This window comes from Typopeltis vanoorti, chromosome 1 (genome assembly GCF_054136105.1).
Source record: "Typopeltis vanoorti isolate ZY-2024b chromosome 1, IOZ_Tvanoo_1.0, whole genome shotgun sequence".
NCBI classification, from domain to species: domain Eukaryota; kingdom Metazoa; phylum Arthropoda; class Arachnida; order Uropygi; family Thelyphonidae; genus Typopeltis; species Typopeltis vanoorti.
Genome location: NC_143549.1, coordinates 123321633 through 123343225, shown reverse-complemented (window position 1 = coordinate 123343225; position 21593 = coordinate 123321633). Strand labels below are relative to the sequence as shown.

The following is a 21593-nucleotide window of genomic DNA, read 5'->3' as shown; positions in this document are numbered from 1 at the left end:
ACTAGCAATATCATCTTCTGTCAGCCATGTTTTACTAATGCCAATAACCTGTGGCCTGGAAGTGCCAACCAAGGCCAAAAATTCTTCCTTCTTGTTCCTAATACTTCTGTCATTAGTGTACATGAATTGCAGAAGCCCATTTGTCCCCTCCTTATTTTGATGCCTTATACTAACTATCCCATTCTGATTCATAGTCTTTCATACTCGCTTGGGCATATTACACACATTCATACACTGAACTGTCTCCCTAAAGTCTGCATATCTACCCCCCCTTAATAACTCTAGTTTCCCTGATTCTGCACATCCACTTCCACTACATTTGACAACACCTTTTCAAGTCTCTGTACACCAAATCCATTCAAATGTAAGCCATCCATCTTATATAAATCCTTTTGTCCATCGAACTCACTCCAGACATCCACAAATTCCACACCACTTGTCCTGCATAATTCACGCATAAAGTCATTTGCAATTATGGCCCTCCTCCTCCTATACTCTTCATTGTCATACCGCGGCAACAGACTCACCATCCTAATTCTCTCACTCTTCTCTTTTGCTACCTCACTCATAGCCATTTTATCTCCTTTCAAATCATTTGTACCTGCTACTACTATCAATTCTTTCACCCGCTGCTTTTGCATTCTAATTGACTTGCTTACATCCTTAACGTTCGCACCAGGTTGGTACAATTTTGTTAAACTCTCAACTAACACACCTCTTACTAAGGAATCTCCATACAACACTCGCTCTTTCATTTTGTTTACACTCACTATCATACCCTTAATTTTTTCTATCATACTTTTGCCGTTTATCAGTCGCTACGCTCGGTAAACATTTTTGCCAACGCTCTAGCTGCTGATTTGCCCTTTGTATCGCTCCGCATAACTGAGCTATCTCACTCATTGCATCAGTCTCATGATTTTTATTCTCTGATAATTCATTCATTCTTTCTGTATGTTTACCTTCATTCTCACTTTCAATGCCACTCTCACAGCTATCTGGTACTACCTCGCAAATATCGCCATTTTCTCGATTCTCACTTTCAACAACGATATCACTCTCATGACCTGATACACTCTTTAAATCCTCACATTCTTTACACTTTCTGCACACATTCACTCCACTATCATTGTTTAACCAGACTCCAACCGCTCTCGTCAATGCATACATTTCACAAATGGTACACTGAATCAAATCCTTTAAATTAAAATTTTTAGACAAATATGGCGACCTGGACGCCATCTTTGTTGTATTCCTCTTTATGGGGACCATGTGCGATAATCGTATCTATCAATTTACTATTTTAAATACTCAGAAAACATCCAAAAATCACCCAGACATGCTAAAATACGAAAAGTAAACAATACTATGTAAATACTATGCAAATTCACCAATTATTATTCAAAATGTCATCTGTTCAGGAGCTCAAATGTCAAAGATTATAGCAGTACACAAGATAAGACAATCACAAATATCCATGTCCATGGTGGGATTCGAACCTGCAACCTGTTGGTTGGAGAATGGGTACACTAACTACTTGGCCAACCAGGCCAGCAGTGAAAGAAAGAAAGAGATAATAATAATAATATTAATATTATTATTAACATACAGCTTCCTTTCATAACTTCTAGGGATGGCCCCTTGTCCTTGCTCCTTCCTCCTGTTCCAACAAGCAAAAGAACTCCTCAATGTCAACTCTGTGTCTACCTCTCAACAGTTTAAAAGTCTCAATCATATCACCTCTCCTTCTTATATGTACCACATTCTGCAGTCCACATTCCCTCAGCCTGTCTCTATAACTAACATTGTACAGTCCTGATACCATCTTGGTTATCTACCTCTGCGCCCTTTCTACAGTTAATTCATCCCCCTTCAAATCCTGGGGACCAAATTTGAGAACAATAGTCCAAGTGTGGTCTGATCAGGGCTTTATTCAATGGAATGACAACTCTTTTATCATGCAGGTCAGCATCCTTCTCAGTATTGAAGCAATCTTCTGGGTTATTACCTTCACTGCCTTTGCAATATGTTCCCTCAATTTCAGGTTTTTCTATCAATCATCACTCCCCAGATCCCTTGCCTCCCCTATTTCCTCCAGTACAGCTCCTTCAAGAGAGTATGCATTCTCCCATTGATGTATCTCAAACTTCAAAACTTTACATTTAGCTGTATTAAATGAGATCCCCATTCATTTGTCCATCTGTTCAGTTTTCAAATCCTATTGCAGGGCTACCACATCTGCACTATTACTAATAGCCTTTCCCAGCTTCACATCATCTGTAAACAACTAAATATCCCCCTGCAATCCACTGACAATGTCATTGATATAAAGATTAAACAATACAGGTCCCAGTATTAAGATCTACAGAAATAGGTTACGATGCCATTGTATAAGGCCTTGATCAGCTTTCATATGGATTATTGTGCACAGATTTGGTCCCGGGTTTTCATGGTAACGAGGATATGTTGGAAGGGTCCAGAGAAGATTAACAAAGATGGTCAGTAGGCTTTGGAATGTGGAGTACAAGAACAGATTGAGAGAATGTAAGTTACAAAGCCTCATGAATAGGAGGAAAATGGGAAGGGGATATACTGAGACATATAAGCTAGTCAGGGATTGTTATGAGGTTGACATGGAAGAGATTTTTCATAGAATGGGAAATGGGATAGAACAAGAGGTCATCACTGGAAACTTTATAAAGAGGGTGTGAGCAGAGGAATTTGGAGAGGGGTTCTTTGCATGGAAAGTGGTTGGTGAGTGGAATGCATTGCCTGAGTGTGTTGTGAATGTAGACACATTGATTCAGTCTAAGGAATGGTTGGATGAGCATTGTTTGCAATACTGTGTACCTCCCACAGTGAGTCTCTGACTCTATGGAGGTCAGGTGATGATGCTAATAATGTAATAATAATAATAAAAGTCAATCATATTACTAAGGCAAGAGCACCTCTTAACAAATCCATGTTGATTCTCACAGATAATATTACCTTCATCTGCCCAATGCTGTATATGGTCCCTCACTAATTTCTCAAAGATCTTTAACAACTACTGATGAAACATAAACTGGCATATAATTTGACACTTCCAGTCATCTACCATAATAATTATAAGATGTTATATTCAGGCAACAGTGATCAGAGAAAGAAAGAAATGGCTAGAATATTCAACATCTGAATTCTTTCTTTTAAGGTTACATAGTGGTTATGAGGTTGTCATGGAAGACACCTCATAACCACCATAAGAATTTATGGAGACACAATGCATGTGTTAGAATAATTACTTACTTATCATTAAAAAAAAATTAACATTTGACATTTCAACCTCTGTATTGAGGTCATCATCAGGAAAACATACATATCTACAGGATACAAGCTATATTATGATACACTAAAAAGTAAGATGATGAATCTAAATGTTTGTTGATCATTTATCCTAGCCTAACCTCTGGGGGAAGAAAATATATATATATATATATATATATATATATATATATATATATATATATATATATAAAATATTATTAAATAAAAATAATGATAAAATATAAATAAATAATAACAAACACATAAAAAAATAGAACTACATTGAACAATTTCTGAAGTCTTCTCATATTAAGATTTTCTTCTGTTTGGGATTGTTCTGGATGCTATATGAATTGAAGATGGGATCCTCCAAATTTCTGGAATAATTAATCCATCATTCTTGTTCAGATTTGTCCAAAACCAACTAACTTGGCTATAGCTGAGGAAAATCCTTGAGCTCCTCATGTCGTCGACTGGAATCAAACCTAGGACACTCCTTCCCCAGGCATATGGTTGCGAAGTGCATAGCCACTAGGCTAACCGCACGGACGTTTTACCATACTGGAGATATTTAATGTTATGTTTGTGTTCATCTTTTCTAAATGAGATGGTGTGTCCTGTTTCCTTTATTTAGGTAGGTTACAGGTGCATTGAATTTTGTAAACCCCTGGATGAGCTAGGTATGGAAGAGGACCATTGAAGGAGCTAAGTAAATTTCTTAATTTTGCAAGTGGTTTGAAAGTTGTCTTAATATTGTATTTAAGTAGAATACCATAGCCATATCATACATTAGGGTATTTCAGAAAAAAATACATATAACACTACTTACGAGAGGACTTTAGGAACTGTTTAATATAGTTCTATTTTTTTATGTGTTTTTTTATTATTTATTTATTTTTTTTTTATTTAATTAATTTTATTTTATTTTTGCTTTTTGGAAGCCTCAGTTGCTGTTTCTGTATTTAGTGACTAGGATAGGGTCTCTGATTTCTGTCCTGCATCTCTTCTGAAGTGCAGTGCAAGTGACCTTTCAAGTATATGCTAAACACCTGGGGAATCTGAACCTTCCCCATTTGAGGGTGCAGCAGTCGAGCAGTTCTGCAGATCAGTCACTAGATAATATAAGGTACTAAACCTGATGGTAATGCATCAGGAGGCTTCCTGAGCATATAATAAATAATCCTGCTACGAGAACCTCGACAGGAAATTGAGTACCCTCTGTGTGAATATAGCATGGCAGAGTTGAGGAGGGCTAGGAAGACAGTAGAGCAGATGTTTTGACCTTACAGGAGGATTTAAATAGACTTTGTGAATGGAGCTAACAGTCCATTGAAGCAAACTATAAGATTTTAAAATTTGATAACTATTGATGCGAAGCATATATGCTCTTGTTGGGGAAATTTTGAAGTGAAGAAGATAAGAGATCTGGGACAGTTAACTGAAGTTTAGGAGTTGCACTGCTAAAATTGCAATTTGTGGGTGATAAGACTACGATGTCTCAAGGGCATGACTTGGTCTCTGAAATGATGGCTATGTAGACAGATTGGCAGAATTAAATAATAAATAAACATGTAAAAACCACAGTGATATCTTTAATTAGTAAAAGGACAAATTACAACTCCAGTCAAATCCAACAGATACTTGACTCTTATGTTCCAATACCTACAGTTTCTTCAACAGTCCACAGAATTCCTATTCCGTACATTCCAGGAATCTCAGAACCTATAGGTAGAATTCTGAAAAAGTATCAATTGATTCCAACATATATTCCTATCAACAAAATTTTTTCTTTATTACCTTCTACAAAGGATAAACCGTCTTCTCTATCTTTGGCTGGCATTTACCAAATACCTTGCGAATGCGATGTCTCTTATTTTGGACAAACTGGCCATTCTTTGGAAAAAAAAAAAAAAAGAATATCAATATTATATTGATTATAACAAACCTCTGAAGTCTAGTCAGGCGCAGCACAGTATTGACTCTACTCGTAGTGTCCAGTGGGATAAAGCTGTTCTTCTCCATAGATGCAGATTCAAATATGAACACTTATTCAAAGAAAGTTGTGAAACTATCTTACACCGGCCGAATTTAAATAGAAATGATTGTCTTTCTCTCTCAAAGATCTGGGAGACTTTTATCTTATGTAAAAAACCATTTATCTTAATATATTAAAATTGTTATTTTCTATTATTTCCTAGCACATGGTAACAATTGTATTTTAATAGGTGATCCACTGAACGTTTTGGCTTGTATTCCATTCCTATTACTGTAACAGGCACTGAAGATGCACTATTAATTTTAGTACGAAATATTTGTCCTTTTACTAATTAAAGATATCACTGTGGTTTTTTGTGTTTCTTTATTATTTAATTTACTATGCCACAGGTTCCTCTTAAAATCAGATTGGCAGAATGTCATTCACAAAGCTTTGTGGAGGAGAAGTGATATGATTGAGTAAACTGAAACCCATAAATTGGTAAGGGGTTGTTACCAGATTAATATGGAAGAGCTTTTTCATTAAAGGAGACAGAGGTAGAACAACAGTTCAGCCCTGGAACCTGTATAAAGGAATGTGTGAGCAGGCATGTGAGGAGAAATTTTTTGTGCACAGAAAGTAGTTGGGATGTGGAATGCATTTCTCAAGCATATATCTGAGTGAAAAAATGGTGAATGAATTTTAAGTCTTGGTTTGATGAGCTTCTTTTGACTCCTGGAAGTTTAATGTTAATAATAAATTCACTGAACTATTGACATGATTTTTAAGCCAAATTTAATACAGAGGTTTAATTTAAAATAAAAAAAAATAAAGATTTTATTTAATTAAAAATGTAATACAAATGCAGGATAAAATATGCAGTGTTTTATCTAAACCACAGAAATGGGAGTGAATTAAGTTATATGGAATTGAATCATGGCAGTGAAGAGGATAAACCACTAAACAATAACATCAGCAGAAATTAAACTTTTGAGAAAATAAAAGTGAGATGCACTAAACTGGACAAAAAGAAAAAAAAAAGAAACAGAAATTTTACAAAATCCACAGGAAGAGGTAACCTTACAAACGGTGCACAATGTAAAGAAAATATTCAGTCCAATACACAAGGTTCATCAGCTGATAGTACATTGGCACCTTGGATGGGAAAATCAAATTTGAACTTGTTTGCATTTGATTTGAAGCATTGTATTATGTGCATTTCAAAGAACACAATCCCAGTGAATAGCTGCTACATGTATTTCAGTGGATTTACCAAAGAGCTGGAAATTATTGATGTTAATTCAGAAGAACAATGTTGATAGAAGAAGATGCAAGCAGTCGAAGTACTTTTTTAGGGAGCTCTTTGAGGCACTACCTCAGATATGAGTGCAGTATTCATTGGTTGGATAGATTTATGATTTGTGATTGTCTTAAATAAATTCAGCATGTGAACAGAATATCACCAATTTAGCAATAAAAAATACTAAAATATAAATCCAAAGGAAAAAGAAAAGGAGGATGATTCTTAACGAGATGAACTGATATTGAAGCAGGCCACTCATACCATGAAAGGAAGAGGATAAAATTTTTATCATTACTGATCTTGTTTTACATTACCATTTTTATATGTTACTTTATTATTTAAACATTTAGATTCATCTTACTTTTGTCTCGTGTATTGTAATGTTGCTTGAATCATGTACATATGTATGTTTTCCTGATGATGACTTCAATACAGAGGTCAAAACGTTGAATGTTACTGTCTTAATGATACCTAAAGTGATTATTCTAACACCTGTTGTGTCTCCATAAATTCTTCACTATGAATTCGACATCTGAATGTTCAAAATTTAAGTGAGAAAATGGACAATGAGAATTTTTTATGACACACTCCAGAAAAGGTCTCAGTATGGAAGAAGCAGAAGAAGAAAAAAAAGAATAAGATGAATTTGAGTCAGCACAGAGAGGTAACTGACTGAGATAAATAAAAAGAAAAGCATATTCTTGGTTGAATATCTAAACATTAGAGTAAGAAATGATTGCCAGATATGCAAAAATGTCATGGAAAAATTTAGAAAAGAGCAAAGCTAGTAATAATAATGATAGATAACTGATGAATTTTTATTCAGGACATGGAGTCCTGAAATCCATGTATTTATAAATACCATGTTTGTTAGCCATTACAGATTATTATTATTATCATCATCATCATTATAAGGATATCTTCATGGGGCTCATGAAGATATCCTTATAATGAATCCTCATGAAGATTCATTTAAAAGAATCTTCATGAGAGACCTGCAACGAGTCTTTTGACTCATTATTTATATGATACTTCTCATACTTCGCCTTAAACTCATTAACTTTCAGGACACTGTAACTATCTCTGGCAATCCATTCCACTCTTTCACCACTCACCAAGCAAGAAATGTAGTCTGCACACCCTTACTAACTACACTCTTACACAACTTCCAGGGGGTTACCCCCTTGTTCTTCCTACTTATCAGGTATTGAAAAAACATCTTTTGTGTCACTCTTATAGAAACCCTTTAGTAACTTACAAGCTTTATCATGTCTCTACTCTTCTTTCTGTTAACTGAATTCTACAATCTTCAATCTAGGGAGGGTATATTCTCATTCCACAAACGTGTCACTAGCTTGGTCACTCAAATAACATGGTGTTTTAAATGACAAAAAAAGGTATTTGACAAATAAAATGGTATTATATTATATAAATATAACATTATACAGAGCAATATACTTAGTACTTAAATTGCTATTTAAATTGCAAGTAATCATCATAGTCATCATTGAATTTCTGATGTGTACCATCAGGGGTTGTACAGAAGAAAATCATAGTCCTACATGAAGTTTGCATTATTAGTAATAACTTCCTACTAATAATTTTCCTTCCCAAAGTACCTCGATAGCTCAACTGAAAGGACATTGTACCCTTCAATTGGAAAAGATCTCAATTTAATTCTCATGTTCCTAGCTTATTCCTAATGTTTCTTTGCATACAGAGAAAACCAGTGCATTGCGCATTCTTATAGCCATTATTACTCTCCTCACACTTCATCTAGCTCTGCAATATAGTGTGCACCCTTTCACATCTCAAGCCATTATTTCCATATGAGTCCATCCCTACTACATTCCACCTATGCAATTATAGTTTTCCTGCCCTGACACACTCATTTGCCTAGAAAACAACAGTCTCTCCAAATGCCTGCATCCTTCTCGAATTCAAATGTACAAGTAATCTATTTCTTGCATATAGTTCACTTCTCTCTTCAAATGTGCTCCACACATTCACATATTTCAGATCTCTCCTCCAACACATTCTCACTATCATCCCATTCATAATCACTGCTCTTCTCCTCCACTACACACTATCACAGTGGGCAGCATGCTCACTATCTTTCCTCAGACACATTTTTATTTCACTATCCCAAACATCAACTTCAGATCTCGCATTACAATTTACGCTACCTCTCAAGGTAATCATACCAACCATGACTACATATTCTCTACATTTTCACCCCTCTTCATTGCCATTGCCACACTATTTATTGTTTCATTAGGCAAGCACTCCTCTGGTATGCTACTATCCTCCCTGCCCCCCAACCCAGTCATCGAATCTTCATGCATGATACTCTGAACAGATTCATTCATCTTTCTCTCATTAGGATTCCTGATGCTTTCTGTTCCAGTCTCTCTCTCTCTCTCTCTCCATTTTCCCCAACCTCTCTTTTTTTTTTTTCATTTCACTATCTCTTGTTTCCACAGTCTTCTTGACTTTCTCCAGTTTCCTCTCTTTCCCTGTCTTGCTCTCTGACACCCTTCTCTCTCTCATTTTTGCACCAGTCAACCTCTCTGGCTTCTAATATCTTCAATCACCCTCCTAACTCAGTCTTCATAATATTACTTCCACCTCCTTTCAAATGAATCTTGCATCCTGAAACTTTGTGAAGATCAGTAATGATAAAAATGTAGTCCTCTTCCTTTCATGGTATGAGTGGCCTGCTTCAATATTAGATCATCTCGTTAAGAGTCATCCTCCTTTTCTTTTTCCTTTGGATTTATATTTTAGTATTTTTTATTGCTAAATTGGTGATATTCTTTTCACATGCTGAATTTATTTAAGAGAATCACAAATCATAAATCTATCCAACCAATGAATACTGCTCTCATATCTGAGGTAGTGCCTCAAAGAGCTCCCTAAAAAAATTTTATTCAGTACATAAAAGAGAAGTTAGCTTGATTAATAACTCCTCTCACATCAAATCATTTCACTCATTTTCACACAGGCATTCAGATTCGACTGCTTGCATCTTCTTCTATCAACACTGTTCTTCTGAATTAACATCAATAATTTCCAGCTCTTTGGTAAATCCACTGAAATACATGTAGCAGCTATTCACTGGGATTGTGTTCTTTGAAATGCACATAATACAATGCTTCAAATCAAATGCAAACAAGTTCAAATTTGATTTTCCCATCCACGGTGCCAATGTACTATCAGCTGATGAACCTTGTGTATTGGACTGAATATTTTCTCTACATTGTGCACCGTTTGTAAGGTTACCTCTTCCTGTGGATTTTGTAAAATTTCCGTTTCTTTTTTTTTCTTTTTGTCCAGTTTAGTGCATCTCACTTTTATTTTCTCAAAAGTTTAATTTCTGCTGATGTTATTGTTTAGTGGTTTATCCTCTTCACTGCCATGATTCATTTCCATATAACTTAATTCACTCCCATTTCAGTGGTTTAGATAAAACACTGAATATTTTATCCTGCATTTGTATTACATTTTTAATTAAATAAAATCTTTATTTTTTTTTATTTTAAATTAAACCTCTGTATTAAATTTGGCTTAAAAATCATGTCAATAGTTCAGTGAATTTATAATTAACATTAAACTTCCAGGAGTCAAAAGAAGCTCATCAAACCAAGACTTAAAATTCATTCACCATTTTTTCACTCGGATATATGCTTGAGAAATGCATTCCACATCCCAACTACTTTCTGTGCACAAAAAATTTCTCCTCACATGCCTGCTCACACATTCCTTTATACAGGTTCCAGGGCTGAACTGTTGTTCTACCTCTGTCTCCTTTAATGAAAAAGCTCTTCCATATTAATCTGGTAACAACCCCTTACCAATTTATGGGTTTCAGTTTACTCAATCACATCACTTCTCCTCCACAAAGCTTTGTGAATGACATTCTGCCAATCTGATTTGAAGAGGAACCTGTGGCATAGTAAATTAAATAATAAAGAAACACGTAAAAACCACAGTGATATCTTTAATTAGTAAAAGGACAAATATTTCGTACTAAAATTAATAGTGCATCTTCAGTGTCTGTTACAGTAATAGGAATGGAATACAAGCAAAACGTTCAGTAGATCACCTATTAAAATACAATTGTTACCACGTGCTAGGAAATAATAGAAAATAACAATTTTAATATATTAAGATAAATGGTTTTTTACATAAGATAAAAGTCTCCCAGATCTTTGAGAGAGAAAGACAATCATTTCTATTTAAATTCGGCCGGTGTAAGATAGTTTCACAACTTTCTTTGAATAAGTGTTCATATTTGAATCTGCATCTATGGAGAAGAACAGCTTTATCCCACTGGACACTACGAGTAGAGTCAATACTGTGCTGCGCCAGACTAGACTTCAGAGGTTTGTTATAATCAATATAATATTGATATTCTTTTTTTTTTTTTTCCAAAGAATGGCCAGTTTGTCCAAAATAAGAGACATCGCATTCGCAAGGTATTTGGTAAATGCCAGCCAAAGATAGAGAAGACAGTTTATCCTTTGTAGAAGGTAATAAAGAAAAAATTTTGTTGATAGGAATATATGTTGGAATCAATTGATACTTTTTCAGAATTCTACCTATAGGTTCTGAGATTCCTGGAATGTACGGAATAGGAATTCCATGGACTGTTGAAGAAACTGTAGGTATTGGAACATAAGAGTCAAGTATCTGTTGGATTTGACTGGAGTTGTAATTTGTACTTTTACTAATTAAAGTTATCACTGTAGTTTTTACGTGTTTATTTATTATTTAATTCTGCCAATCTCTCTACATAGCCATCATTTCAGAGACCAAGTCATGCCCTTGAGACATCGTAGTCTTATCACCCACAAATTGCAATTTTAGCAGTGCAACTCCTAAGCTTCAGTTAACTGTCCCAGATCTCTTATCTTCTTCACTTCAAAATTTCCCCAACAAGAGCATACATGCTTCGCATCAATGCTTATCAAATTTTAAAATCTTATAGTTTGCTTCAATGGACTGTTAGCTCCATTCACAAAGTCTATTTAAATCCTCCTGTAAGGTCAAAACATCTGCTCTACTGTCTTCCTAGCCCTCCTCAACTCTGCCATGCCATATTCACACAGAGGTACTCTTTCTTGTCGAGGTTCTGGTAGCAGGATTATTTATTATGTGCTCAGGAAGCCTCCTGATGCATTACCATCGGGTTTGGTACCTTATATTATCTAGTGACTGATCTGCAGAACTGCTCGACTGCTGTACCCTCAAATGGGGAAGGTTCAGATGCTCCAGGTGTTTATCATATACTTGAAAGGTTACTTGCACTGCATTTCAGAAGAGATGCATTACAGAAATCAGAGACTCTATCCTAGTCACTAAATACTGAAACAGCAACTGAGGCTTCCAAAAAGCAATATGTGGTACTTCAATGGACAATCAAAATCATTTCTACAACCTGAGGTTTTAGCTAGCATTTTTTTTTACTCGTCTTCAGCTGAAAAGCAATTATGAAAGTTCCTTTAAAACATCATTATTAGTAGTATTTATATCAATTTATTCATTAAGCACTAAATCATTTTTGAAATCAGTAAAAGTTACAAAGCTACATTATGGGCAGAGTAAACTTACCTAGGTTGAAGGCTGCATGTATGAGGATGTATGTGTTACCACATGAAAGAGTACATCTGTTTTTATAGAAACTCTTTCCCATACCTTTGCATTTCTCCATAGCAGTAACAATGCTTTATCAAAATGGTCAATGGGTGGGGTGTTTGAAGAAAGCAGCATTGGAATGTAAACTCATGGTCAGGAGAATAAATGAGGTATAAGTTAAACTGATGAGTAGCATAATTAAGCAGAAGCTGTAAAAAAAGAAAATATTATGGAGGGTATATAAGGAGAAAAATGACCAGCACGTTCACGAACAGTACAAAGCATAGGCAAGAAATAGTAACCATCATGGTAAGGAAGACAAAATTTAATTACATGATGAAACTAGCTAAACAGACCAAAGGAAATCTCAAAGGGTTCTTCCTTGTGGTGAGTAAAATGAAGACTGATTAGGATGAGAGAGAGAGAGAGAGAGATGATAGAACCAGAAAGAATAGTTAAATTGCTTACTCATTTTGGAGGAATGTATAATACAGGTGTAGATAATACAATAACAGATGGGACAGAGATGATGTAGATTACAGCTTGATGAATTGCAAGTTCTTAGGATACCAAAAAATCTCAATGTGAATATTACTTTGGGATTTAATAGGATATTGGCCATGTCTTATGAGAAGGTACAAGACATCTGGGAGTGCTTTATTTACAGTAATCATCTAAAGAGCACAGTCATCTAGATGTGGGCATATCAAGGCCTTATAAAGATGAATAACATTCTTATCTCTACTTGTTAGTGTGTTCTTCAATAGCCAAGTACTGTTATGGACTATCCTAGCAACCTCAGCAATATGTCCTCTGAACTTAACTCTCTGTCTACCATCACCTCTAAATCTCTAGCTTCATGTTTCCTGGAGTACAGTTCCATCAATGTGATAAACAGCTTGTAATCTATTTATCCGAAAATATGTAACTTTACGTTTCTCCACACGAAACTGACACCCATTATCTTTTGCCCATACTGACAACCTATTTAAATTGTTCTGCAAGCTCTCCACATTGCCTTGATTAACTATTACTCTACCTAATTTTACATCATCATCATCAGCAAACAACTGAATATTTTATTTGAGGTTACTTCCTATATCATTTATGTATAAATTACACAGCAGTGGTCCTGGTACTGAACCTAGGCACACCACTAGTTACCTGCTTTTGCCTGAATTCTGCTCCACCATATAACACTTTTCGATATTTGTGGACCTTAGGACTATATTGTAGATATGGGCCTAAGCAAAGGGGCAAAATAATTCCGTTGTATAACAGAGGTTCCAAGACAGAAGCAGCAAATTATAGACTGATCAGTATCCCACGAGCAGTCATTAAGAAATTAGTCAAGGAAGAATTTCCACTATCTTTTCCACCAATATAGGAATATTGTATTCCTATGTTGATATGAATACAATATTCTATGGAGACTAGTACACTTTGTAAAAAGATAGATCTTGCCTTAGTAATTTATGCACTTTTGATAATAAAGTAACAGATGAGTTGGAAGGAAATGGTCTCACTATGTTACTGACAGACTGCAAAGGCATTTGACACGATACCACATGGAACTCTATTAGTTAACTGGAAGAAAGGTGATGAAAACATAGTTGGCAACATGAATAAGAGGGAGTTCAGTCTATTTAAAATAATTTAAAGAGGACTGACTGCTGATGGAAAGACACGAAAGAGTAGTACATAGCAAAAAAAAATCCTAGCAAAAGCAGTTAATAATGGTGATGAAGAATCCTGCAAAATAATTTAAACAGACTGATTGTAGGCAAAGGATAAGAGGAAAGGGAATTTTGAAATGTAGCTCGCAATGAATAAGAGGAATGCTGACATTAAAGAGTAGTATATGATAGAACAGAATCCAAGAGAAGGTAGATGACCAGTATTGTATCACAGGGAAAATATCTTTAATTTGTACATTGAAGATATAAGGAATGATTTGATGAGAATAAAATCAATTTTTTTTTATTTTTTATGATGATGCAAAAGTAAAGAAAACAGTAGTTAATAATGGTGTGAAGAATCTTGCAAAATAATTTAAATAGACTGACTGTGGGCAAAGGATAACAGTTGTCATTTTAATGTGGCAAAGAGTAGAGTTATACACTTTGGAATGAAAAGATTACAAGCTATTTATTACACACACACACACACACACACCACACACACACACACACACACACACACACACACACACACCACACACACACACACACACACCACACACACACACACACACACACACACACACACACACACACAAAAAAAAAAACACTGGATATTATTCAATACAAAAAATGGAATACAAAAAATTGATGAAGCTGGGGATTTGGTAGTGATGGAGATGGTGGGCAGGAAATAGAAATTTAGAGAAATTATTCATCATTATAAAGCTTTGACATGGCCACATCTGAACTACTGTGCACAGATTTAGTTCATCCCCTGGATTTCAGGTCTGCATAAGTGTTGAAGAAGATTTAGAGAAAAGTGAACAAAATAGTGACTGGTTTGTAATTTGCAAACAAGGTGAAGATTGTTTGTGGGTTACAGTTTACTTAATAGGCAGAAACAAGGATAAGGCAGAAATATATGTGTTACTAAAGGAGTTTTATAGATTGAATGCTGAAGAAATTTTCCAGTACATCACAGGATGGAAGAAAAACAAAGGATCACCCTCATGGAAGTTGTGTAGCAAAGTGGTTAACTTTATTTAGAATTAATGAAATTTAGAAAGAAATAATTACTGCATGTACAGTGGGTGAGGTGAAGGGACAGTACCCCAGGATCCCAATCTTCTTAAACCTTTTACTAGACATTTTATTGTAAGAGAAATACCTTGTCTCAGTATGCTGAAATGTTTGGGTCTGACCATGCAAAGATTATTACTGAACCATATGCTGAAAATGCCTGATAGGGTGATTACCTGAAATTGTATTTTAAAAGTAATCTATCCTTTAACTTAACAAAAATATTGACAAAAAGTGTATATATATATATATATATATATATTTAAGAGATCTTAAAAATAAACTTTTTTACCAAGTTCATGAGGAAGCTCGTGGCAAAAGACTGCAACAGTTGTGCTTAAACCTCCTGCTATTCCACTGGCAAATGCAGCACCTGCAAGATTCAATTTATGCATCACTGAAAAATGAGTAAAGTCAAATCAGAAAATCATATACAGGTCATGTTTTATATGCCTATAATGTAAAATGTAAATTTTATTTATTTAGCAAAGGAAACCCTTTGCTGTTGATTACTACTTTTACTCTCCAGCAGTACCAGCAAGATGTTTGCACTTGACTATGCTTTGCTACCTCTTACTCTGTTTCAGATTGCTGTTTATGCTCCATGGTGCCACTTGTAGAGGACTGTCCCTCAATCCTCTACAAGTTTATAATATTTGAGTTCCATAGCCAGAATGCTACATGGAACTCTGCTATGCACATGAGAACAAATGGGGGGATGGATGTGACACTAGTGTGAATAAGACAGTGGCTGATGGAGAGATATCAAAAACTGGCAGAATCAAGGCAAAAACAGGTGACTAATGGTGTGCTGCAAGGTTCAGTGCTAGGATCACTACTTTATAATTTGCACATAAATTATAAATTCAGTTGTTTGCTGATGATACAAAATTAGATACAGTAATAGTTAATTAAGGCAATGTGGAGAGCTTGCAGGAATTTAAATGCTGTTAGTATGAGCAAAAGATAGATGATCCGTTTCATGTGGAGAAATGTAAAGTTATACATTTTGGGATAAACAGATTACAAGCTGTTTACCACATTTATGGAACTGCACTCCAGGAAACAGATGAAGCTAATTTAGGGATGATGGTGGACAGAGAGTTACAGTTCAGAGGACATGTCTAAGGTTGCTAAAATAGTCCACAAGAGTACTTGACTATTGAAGAACACACTAACAACTAGAGATAAGAAGTTATTCCCTTTTATAAGGCCTTGATATGTCCACATCTAGATTACTGTGCTCAGGTCTGGTCTCCTAAGTTTCTTGAGGATGAGGAAACAGAGACGTTTCAGAGGTGAGTGACCAAGATGGTGAGTGGTCTGGGAATGTTTCCTAAAGATAGATTGAGAGTGCGTTGATGTGTGGAGGATAATGAGGATGTATGAAGATTGAAGTTAGTTGATAGGAAGAAAAGAGGAGATATAATAGAGACATTTAAGTTGCTGTTGCTTAAAGAGTTTTATAGGATTGATGCAGGGGAAATGTTTCAGCACTTGTCCAAAGGGGCCAGAACAAGAGGTCATACCTGGAAGTTGAATAAAAGTGTGCTTAGTAGGGATATGAGGACTAGATTTTTTGTTTATAGAGTTGTAAATAAGTGGAATGGATTACCAGAGTCAGTTGTAAGCGCTTTGTCTGTTAATTGGTTCAAGGAGAGGTATGATAGATTGTGTGGATAGTAGTTTGGATCTCCCACGATGAGTCTTTGAACTCCATGGAGGCACCTGTACAATAATAATAATAATATAGAAAGACTTAATAGTAAGAGAAATGCAATTGGATATACCAAAGATCTATATTATTATTATTATTATTATTATTATTATTACATGATACCTCCAGGGAGTCCAAGGGCTCATCGCGGGAGGGCACTCTACTCTACTTTGCTAAATACATTTCACCCTCTTCACTACTACTTAATTCTCCTACTATGACACTACTGCCATCAACCCCATCTACCTCCCATCATTGCCTACAACAGTATTTTTTTGTCTGCATTCTGAAGGCTGATTTGTCTGTATGCAGGATGAAAAACTTGAATTTCATAGAGGAAAAAACCGTGCTACCTCTGTATGAGATTGGCTAACACACCTTCAACTGAAAAAGCCCATATAATAATCCCCCTCATTACGATGAGAATTTAATCCAGGTCTTTTGCAATCGAAAGGTGAAATGTTCCGCTGTTCTTTCATTTGCACTATGAAGACACATATTAGAAGAAGAAGCACATAGGATGAGAAGAAAGTGGAAAGTGCAGTCCAATCCAAGTGATATTTGCAGAAGTACATATTAGAAGAAGAAGAAGCACATAAGATGAGAAGAAAGTGGAAAGTACAGTCCAAGTGATACTAGCAGAAGACTATAGTGAGAGCATTTGTATATAAATTAAGGAGAATGGATAATAGTTTTCTGGTTTGGATAGAAAAATGGGTGATGGATAGTTATTTATGAGAAAGATATGGGAAGCAATGGTTGGAGGATAAAGAGGGTAACAAGTAAGGTGCTAAGATTCTGTGCTTTAACCAATGCTATTCACTTTATATATATGGATTATATGGTTCATGCATTACTACTACTACTTGACACCTCCAGGGAGTCTAAAGACTCATCGAGGGAGGGCATCTACTCTACAACTCTATCTCCACCATCCAAATCCACCAACTAAAATGAACCACAACTACACCAACGGCATCTACCGCCCACCACTACCACTAGTATTTTCACAGAAAATCTCAATGTGAACCAGTTAACTGGGATTCGAACATGCAACCTTCTGGTTGGAGAGCAGATATGCTAACCACTCAGCCAACCAGGCTGGCAACATGTATGGAAGGAGATATTCATTTACTTGCAGATGATGCAAAATTTGGGAGAGGTATGGTGGAAAATTCTGATATGATATGATATCCTCTCTTGAAGGGATACCACATCAGAAATATGAACTGCAATGCCAGTTCAGTGTTGTCAAGTATACTGTATCAGTGGGATATAGAAGGTGAAGGCAAAGGATATGACAGTAATCATGAAAGAGATGAAGTTCAGAATGTTTAGTATCAATAACTTATGTCAGCCACCTACCACTAGAATACCAGATAATGCTCTCCATGCTTGATCTTTTCTTAACCAGTTATCCTTTTAAAACACCAAAGACCAGCTTTCTCACTGATAACTCAAACCATAACTTGTTCATATTTCTTTTTCTATGTAATACCCATTCTTTCACTCTCATTCTTTCACTCTTTCATTCTTTCACTCTCAGGCTTATGTCCTTTGAATACCACAATGCTACAAGAAATTATGGAATGATCATAATTTCTTGTAGTATTTCTTGGATCTCTTTCTGATCCAAACACCTACTCTGACAAATCACTGATAACTACTTTGTGGCAATGTGTAGACACATTGCCACAAAGCTACTCTGCGTATACATTATGAGAAGTGCTATTTCTCTCAGTATTGCACCCTTTTTAAGTTTGCCAGTTTTTCCAAGTATCATCTCTGCGATTCTTTCACCTTTAAGCCTGCACCTGTGCTTACATATTCTGATACTAGAGACAGTCTTACATCATCCTATTTTTTTTTATTATTATTATTATTATTATTATTTATTATTATTACCACGGGCTACTCCAGGAGTCCTTAGACTCATCGAGGGAGGCCCTAAACATCATGTTCACACAGCTGTTCAACATTCTCACAGTATCTATCATACCTTGCCTTGAACTCGCTCACTGTCATAGCACCCACAACAGACTCTGGCAGCTTATTCCACTCATTTACCACTCTAAAAGTAAAGAACCCAGCTCTAACACCCCTGCTAACCACGCTCTTGCCCAGCTTCCATGGGTGTCCCCTAGTTCTCCCACCACCAGTCCTGATCTCAAAAATATCATCTGAATTAATCCTATAGAATCCTTTTAGCAATTTGAATGTCTCAATCATATCTCCCCTTTTTCGCCTATCAACTAGTTTCTGCAACCCACAAATCTTCAACCTGTTCTCATATGGTTCATTCCATAGACCTGCTATCATCTTAGTCACTCGCCTCTGGATCCTCTCAACCTCCTCCCCATCAAGAAGGAACCGAGGTGACCAAATCTGGGCACAGTAGTCGAGATGAGGTCTTATCAGGGCTCGGTACAGAGGTACAATAACTTGTTTTTCTCTGCTCGTCAAGGTATTTTTCAACAACCAAGTGAGTTGATGAGCTGATTTAGCTACTTTCGCAATGTGCCCCCTAAACTTCATCTCCCTATCCACCAACACTCCCACGTCCCTGGCCTCATCAATCTCTTGGAGTACAGTTCCACCAATGTGGTATACTGCTGCTAATCTTTTCACTCCGAAATGCATAACCTTACATTTCGTCACATTAAATTGACATCCATTCTCTTTAGTCCAGAACTCCAATCTATCTAAGTCATCTTGCAAGACTTTGACATCTTCTGCATTCACTATCGCCCTACCCAACTTTGCATCATCAGCGAACAAATGAACTGTCCCACTTAGACCATTCCCTATATCGTTAATGAACAGATTAAACAGCAGTGGTCCAAGAACAGAACCCTGTGTCACACCACTAGTCACAGGCCGTTTTTTGGACTCTACTCCTGAATAAACTACTCTTTGATATCTCTCCATCAACCACCCAGCTATCCATCTCACCAACCCTATATCCATTCCCATATGTTGTAGTTTACGGATTAGAATTCCATGTGGTATCCTGTCAAACGCCTTTGCCAGGTCCAGCAGTATCACTGTAAACCCATTTCCCTTATCCAGTTCAGCCGTCACCTTGTTATAAAACTTGAGCAAGTTACTGAGGCATGATCTACCCTTCACAATGCCATGCTGTCCTCTGTACAGTATCTCATTTTCATCAATCCATTCCTGTATTTTTCCCTTGACTACTTTCTCCAAGACCTTGACAACGACTCCTGATATGCTGATCGGTCGGTAATTTGCAACCATAGTCTTGGATCCTCCTTTATGCAGTGGAACTATTTTCCCCTCTTTCCACGCCTTCGGGACTAAGCCAGACCTGAGACTCAGATTAAACAACATGGTCAAGGGCACTGATAATTCATTAGCCGCTTCATGCAAGACCCGTGCCGGTATACCATCCAATCCCACAGATGTATTCACATTAAGGTTCTGTAATAGACTATTCACCTCCACTTCATTCATCACAATTCCCATATAAACTAATGGTTCCTTCATTTTTTCAACGTCACCACCCGGATGATATACTTTTGCAAAGTGCACGCTCAGTAACTCCACTATATCGACTGGTTCAGTGAACTCTTTACCATCGTCATTCCTTAAAATCATTTTGCCATGTACAGTTTTTTTCTTGCTTGCAGCATATTGAAAGAACTGTTTGGGATTCTCTTTTGCTTGCATAGCTAGTTTCCTTTCATAATCGGCTTTTGCTGTTTTTACCACACTCGTTACCCTTCTAGCCTGTACTTTATACCGTTCGTGTGCTTGCAGGTCACCCCTTTCTTTAAATTCCCTCCATAGTTGTTTCTTTTTTTGCAGCTCAAGTTTAATGGTGTTATTCATCCATTTAACCCCTCCTTGTTTCACTATTCGGACCTTAGGTATACAATCAGCCATAACCTCCTGTAAATGGTCTTTGATCACTTCCCATGCTCTATCGACGTCCAGCCCTTGCAGTTGTACATGCCATGGCACTGATCCAAGCAATCTCCTAAGCTTGTCATACTTGCCAGCACGGTAATTCCACATATACCCTGTCTTAATCACAAATTTCACACCTTTAGCCACCTCCCAGGTCAAGACCTTATGATCACTCTCACCAATAGGTGGCAACATGGTCATATTCATTACAGTCAAATTCTCAGATACTATTACCAGGTCAAGCACTTTCACACCCCTAGTATTTTCAATTACATGCTGTTTCAGATAGTTATCCCTTAATAATTGAATAAAATCCATTTCCTTCCTCACATGTGTCCTCTCCTCCTTCCAATCAATGTTACCATAGTTGAAATCCCCCATAATAATTACCCTCCTTCCACTCATTTCATCAATTTGTTTATGCATACCATCTCCACCATCTATTCCATCACCTGGTCTATAGCAGCACCCAACTGTATATTTTATTCTGCCAGTATCAATCTCACACCAAATAGCCTCAAATGAGCTCCTTTCACTATCCTGCAATACTTCAATTCTCCTTGGCTGCAGTTCATCAGCTATCATCAATAACACCCCCCCCCCAATTTTATTCTCTCTGTCCCTCCTAAACATACTATAACCTACACATTCTATCCCACTAACTATATCATCTTCCGTCAGCCATGTTTCACTAATGCCAATAACCTGTGGCCAGGAAGAGCCAATCAAGGCCAAAAATTCTTCCTTCTTGTTCCTAATACTCCTGGCATTAGTATACATGAATTGCAGTGTTCCCTTTGTCCCACCCCTATCTTGATGCGTTATTCTAAATATCCCATTCCCATTTTTTGTCCTTATTGCTGGCTCAGGTACATTATATACATTTTTACACTCAACTGTCTCACTGATGTCTGGATATCCACTTCCCCCCCTCCTTGGTAGTTCTAGTTTCCCTGGTTCTGCACA

General features: G+C 36.5%; 1 protein-coding gene across 2 annotated transcripts in view; it reads right to left on the bottom strand.

The window, feature by feature from the left end:
• LOC150110378 (zinc transporter ZIP10-like) overlaps positions 1-21593 on the bottom strand; it is a 194735-nt gene that overhangs the window by 16077 nt on the left and 157065 nt on the right. For both annotated transcript variants that reach the window (XM_090399110.1, XM_090399120.1), the window contains exon 10: positions 15273-15353. In XM_090399110.1, the coding sequence (XP_090255236.1) occupies positions 15273-15353 (81 nt within the window). The remainder of the gene's footprint in view (positions 1-15272; positions 15354-21593) is intronic.